This window comes from Castanea sativa, chromosome 9 (genome assembly GCF_040712315.1).
Source record: "Castanea sativa cultivar Marrone di Chiusa Pesio chromosome 9, ASM4071231v1".
Taxonomy (NCBI): domain Eukaryota; kingdom Viridiplantae; phylum Streptophyta; class Magnoliopsida; order Fagales; family Fagaceae; genus Castanea; species Castanea sativa.
Genome location: NC_134021.1, coordinates 28,048,056 through 28,053,852, shown reverse-complemented (window position 1 = coordinate 28,053,852; position 5,797 = coordinate 28,048,056). Strand labels below are relative to the sequence as shown.

The 5,797-nt window shown below is 35.2% G+C and overlaps 1 protein-coding gene across 1 annotated transcript; it reads left to right on the top strand.

Annotated features, from left to right (window-relative positions):
- Window positions 1-871: 871 nt before the first annotated feature.
- On the top strand, window positions 872-2,883 carry LOC142608997 (uncharacterized). Its single transcript, XM_075780644.1, has 2 exons — window positions 872-1,023; window positions 2,355-2,883. The coding sequence occupies exons 1-2, from the start codon at window positions 872-874 to the stop codon at window positions 2,881-2,883; spliced, it is 681 nt and encodes a 226-aa protein (XP_075636759.1).
- Window positions 2,884-5,797: the final 2,914 nt, after the last annotated feature.

Genomic DNA, 5,797 nt, shown 5'->3' with positions numbered 1-5,797 from the left:
TGATTTTTCAGCTAGAATTTTCATGCACTAGATCAAGAAGCTTTTGAAAATAAACCACATCAGGTATTAGAATTTCAAGCAAAGGAACATTCCAAAACGTCAGCAGTGCAAGTGCAGCAAATTCAAGCCCGATTTCGACCTTGATGCAGCCTGTATCTCTTAAAACATGAAAGTTGTAGAGATTTTTGTTGGCGTTCCATAGCATCTTGAATCATCTCAATCGGAGCTCTGATGAGAGAGTTATTCCCAGATTACGAAGCAATGTCGAAATTGTCCAAAATTGCCCAATTAGCTACGTTTTGCACTTAATGCCTCCATTTGCATCCTAATGAGTACATTTAGGCACCAAATAAGTATACAAGACTAAACATTAAGGGAGAAAAATATGACAATTTGCATTCTTATCACATACCAATTTGTGTTGTAGCTCAAGAAAACATCCTTATCTGGCTAAATAGCAGGGACGGTCCTTACTCTGTCAAGACAGTCTACAAACTATTAAGCGATGAATAGGTCAGGGATAATGCCTCAAGTTCTTCTTCAGGTGCTGCAAAAAAGTTTCTGGTCAAGTTTGGGGAAGCTACGGGTGCCAGGAAAAATTAAGCATTTCCTATGGCGGGCCTGTTTAGAATCTCTCCCAACTAAACACAATCTGTGAAAGCAGAGAATAATCTCTAACGAGGTTTGTGAATTCTGTCACTTTCAACCTAAAACAGTCCTGCACATTTTGTGGAACTGTGAAGCTAGAAAATCTATTTGGAACCGGGATTTTGATTGGATAGATAGAAGGAAGGCTAATCGAGGGAGTTTTGCAGACTTATGGAACATAATTTGCATTGAACCTCAGAAACTTGAGTTATTTTCCATCACGATGTGGATAATCTGGACTAGGCGAAATGAAACTCAACTAAAGCAGGTTGTTCCAGAGTTAGCTAAGGTCTTAGGTGAAGCATGCCAATATCTCTCCGAGTTCAAGAAATATGATGCCATGCCGGTGAAGGTGATGTTGGAAAATCTGGTTTTGTATCTCATACAAAACATATAGCGGAGCAACAAACATAGATCTATTTCATTCATGATTGATAACATGCACCATGTAAATTTCAGAATTTAAGAACAAGATAGCGTACCTTGGTGTTGTGAAATTCAAAACAAAAGATTAGAAATACTTGGGAACACTTTTAATCTTCACTCCAATTCCACTTTACGTCCAAGAAGTGTGGTCTCTCAATCAGTTTCCAAGGGAGAATTATTGAGTGGCTTCACTCACACATACACACCATTTCACAATTATGTATCTCTTTTTCTAATAAATTTTTTTTGTATGTTTCTCCCTTTATAACTAACTAATTATCTAATTGGTCTGGCCTATTGGGCCTTTCTAATTGGGCTTTAGTGTGTGGCTTGGAGTGGGACCAAAAGGGACCAATAAGACACTAGCTCCAATTGGCCTTGAGCTTTTCTGTCAACTCTTGACAAGTTCAAAGTTACCATTAATTATAGTTAATACTACTATATAAATATAATTGCACTGTAAGCCTTATTAATAAATTATGTCCCGAGACTCTAATAATATCATTTGACCACTCCATGAAATATCCATAGTGAACAAAGTCATAATAAACTGTCACTTTGTAAACAACTATTTTATCACTGAGTACCCGGTTTAATCTTTTAGTTATTCACATTTATTGAAATCCAATTTCAATAAATATAAGCTTTAGTAACTCCTTACTAAAGTGGACGCCCTCAATAACCAGTTCTCATTAAACTTATCTCAAATGGATATTTTGTGTCTCTATAAAAAGAGATTATAGATTCTATCTTGAGAATATGTGTTCTCTCAACACTACGTATAGTTACCCAACATACTGAGGTTTTGACCGTCAATATTAGATCTCACTCTTGATATATCAAAGTAACCAACATTTCATGATCGGGTTCACTACCCTCTTAGGATTGAAAGTCTATGAAAATAGAAGCCGTGAGATTAATTATTCAGGTGACAGTTGTTGATTGAATAATTAATCTCACAGCGGTCTAGTTCAATATGTCTTAACTCTTAAGACATATCAACACATCAACTAGAAGTCTCCACTTGCATGATCAAGACAAATCATCTTAGTTGATGTGTTATAGTCTTCGCAGATGAAACGCTCAATTTCATCACCGACTACGAACTACATTTTGAGTTTACAAGGAACTTGTGACTTATATCTTCTGTGACTAAATCACATAAATCACATACAATGCATCTCATGGACTATGATAATGTCCCATTAGTTCATTTATAAATAGTCTCGTATAATTAAACAATTTAATTATTTATGACATGCCAATAAATTGGATTTTAGGGCACAAACCCTGCAGGTGAAGCCTCTCAAAATGGTGAAGTGGAAGCCATCGAATAGCAATTGTTACAAGACAAACTTCGATAGCGCAGTCTTTGTAGACTCAGGAGAAATTGGGATCAGGGTGGTGGTCAGGAACGCATGGGGTCTGGTCTTGGCTTCACTCTTTGAAAAAATCCCAAATCCTCATAGTGTGGCTGTCTTGGAGCTTTTGGTAGCCAGGCGTGCTGTGTCATTCATCAAGGAGATTGGCTTGGACAACTCTGTTTCGGAAGGTGACTCGGAAATCATCATCAATGCTCTAAAAAATGGCGATATGTTCCACTTTGCATATGGAAATCTGCTCTTGGACACCCTGTCACTCTTAAACTCTTTAAAGAGCTGGTCGCTCTCTCATACACTTAGGCTAAGCAATGCTATAGCATATGCTTTAGCTAGGAAAGATAATTTTTCTTTTCCGCTTTCTATCTGGTTGGAGTCTGTTCCCCCAAATATAATCAATTATGTTAATTCTGATTTACCAGCTTCTTGAATAAATATATCTAGTTGAAATGTTTCTCAACGAAAATATCAACTGACATTTTAAGGATATTTATTTAAAAAGTACTTTTAAAAACTTTTTATAGAAAAGGCAAAAGACAACTTTTTTTTTTATATTTTATAAAAAAGTAGTATCAAAACTTTCTTAAAATTATTTATTAACAAATGCTCTTATAATACACATCTAGAATTTGAGGGTCAAATTTTCATGTGCAAATTATTCCTTTATTACAGCATTCCCATTACTTTCTTCATATGCATTTTGCTAAGGCGATAAATAACCCAATGGAATGTGTTTTTAATGTTTTGTTGTTATAGTGTAATGCATTTGCATTACTCAATGGGAATGTTCGAAGTGTTATTTTCAAAATTCTCTCAAATGCTTACTAAATTTAGAAGAATGCCCCTCAATGTAGTTGACCTTAATTTCATCGACACGTTCTTTTAAACCTTTGCCCACCTCCACTTCCTTTATAATGTTTTCATCCACACTTTCCTTACCCATCTCTTCCTACCAATGCCAAAAATGATGAACTAAATAAAAAAAATTTCTTGCCTTCCGAATTTTCTCCAATACATCTAGAATGACAAGATTAAAAGACCGCCTCGAGTTGTCATCTCACTACCCAGTATGAACACCTAAGAAAATAGGAGAATAATACAAATTTTTCACTTAGGACAAAGCTTGGGTACAAATGTAATTATAAACTTAGGCTACAACCACTACAAAAAAATTGATTTACAGCAGCGTTTTTTGTAGTGAACCAAAAATGAGAAGATGTCATGTGTCTGTGTCAGGTGCAATGCATATAACTTACAAAACCACACTTAAGTACTTACGTGATTGTATGTAATTATTTCAAGTGAGTAAAATGAAAATCATTCAAGAGTCTTTAGTAGTAGTAGTGGCAGAGTTAGAATTTCAGTTAGGAAGACCATCTAAAAGGAAATATTATTTAAAAAAAATTGCATATAAAAATACTAATTGATTTAAAAATAAAATAAATAACAATGATAAACAACAGTAATTGTTATATAAAGTCTAATATGAACGTAAAGCAACTAAGCAAGAGATAGAGTAGAGAAAGTTAAGGCTTTAGACTGTAGAGAAAAAAGATAGCTGGGAGCTTGGGACATTGATTTTTTTTTTCCCCTTCTTGTGTAAAATATGAAATCCACAAGCTGAGTTGCTGTGCGAACCAAAAATAAAAAATAAAAAATAAAAGGAAAAAAAGAGCTATCGTGAATAGGGGTGAAAACGAGTGATAGATTTACTGATTTAACTATAAAAAATGAAATAATTTGGTGCTTTGTCTTTTGGCTGTCAGATTGGAAGTAATTTGCTTAGACTGAGAGATGTTCTTAATTTGTTTTAAATTTTAATGTGATAGTTTTGGTGCCTCTTTTTCATTCAGGTTGGGTTGTTCAAAAGTGGGACAATTTTGCTGGCCAAAATGGGCATTTGCCAATTCGTCCAAAACAAGTAGTAAAATGCCCTTATTCTAAAACTATCTAGCAAAATGCCTATGTTTTGAAATTTGATTTTTAAAAAATTTAGTTACTTGCAAAATGTTACATGGAACTCGAGTTCCATGTAATTTTTTTTTATAAAGTTTTTTGCCTATAACTCGATTTTCTAAAAATTGAGTTTTTTTATTGAAACTCAATTTTTAGAAAATTGAGTTTAAAACATAAGCATATGGTTAAATAGTTTCAGAGCAGTGACATTTTGCTACTTGTTTTGGGCGAAAGGGGCAAATGTCCATTTTGGCCCAATTTTGCTTGTTTTTTCTATATATCAAGGGCTGATTTATTGAAAATGAGACTTGAGAATTGCTTTTGGCTTTGGTTTTCTTCTTACATCAAAGTCTAGAGGGGGCATAGACTTTAAGTCTAAGAGTATTAATATTGGTGGAAGTAAATTGCTAAAATCTTAAATTTACTAACTAAATATAACAAAATGCTTCTGCATTAGTGGAGAAAAAGCCATAAATTTTTGCTATTGAGTTAAGTGCACAACCATCTTTACGTGTGCACTGTAGCTCATGAGATGCTAAACAAATAACAATATTATATTAGGTCCTCCACTATGCACAACCATCTTTGTGTTGTTTATATGATTTTATTGTGTTGAATGGTAAAATAAAACCACTGATATTGAGTGTTTTGAAAAGTAAGATGGTAAAATAAATAAAGTAGCTTTTTGTGGTGTCAAATTGCTAAATTTTTGCCACCACCAACGCTGATACACTTAACCTACTTAAAAAACCTTTTAGGAGTTAAGTGTTTCGATTTGATACTTGTGGGGAGTAAAAGGACCCAAGCGGGCATTTGGGCTCTTGGGCTCTAGCAAGGAGGGCCGATCTGTTCTTGGGCTAAGAATTTGTTAGTACTGCAGATCGGCCCATACGCCGAGGGTTCGAGGACACATCCGAGGGTGAGTTTCTTCTCGGACAGACCCAAAAAAACTTGTAGATTCAGTACGAAGGTCAAGGCAGAACTCTGAAAAGATTGTTGGTTAAAAGGGGGAAGCCCTGAACCTTCTGGATACACCGATGTTAGAAAAGTATCATGAGCCAAGGCTGCCACCTCCACATTAAAGACTCTGCACCTATCTCCCTGGCCGCATTAATGGGGAAGTGACCCTTGAACAGTAGAGCTGAAACTTTTGGTTACTATTCAAAGGCACTAAGGGAAAAAATATCTAGGGGGGAGGGGGTTTGAGCAACACGTGGATAAAGTGTCAGGAAAGGAAGTATTTAAGGGGGGTGAAGGCCAAAGAAAAGGGGGTGGTCTGTAACTAAGAAAGAAATTAAGAATTGTAATCTTTAAGAAAGAAAGAGAAATAATACAGAAATAATCTTCGGCTCACGTCCGAGGAGGTCCACCTGCAATTATCATTCATT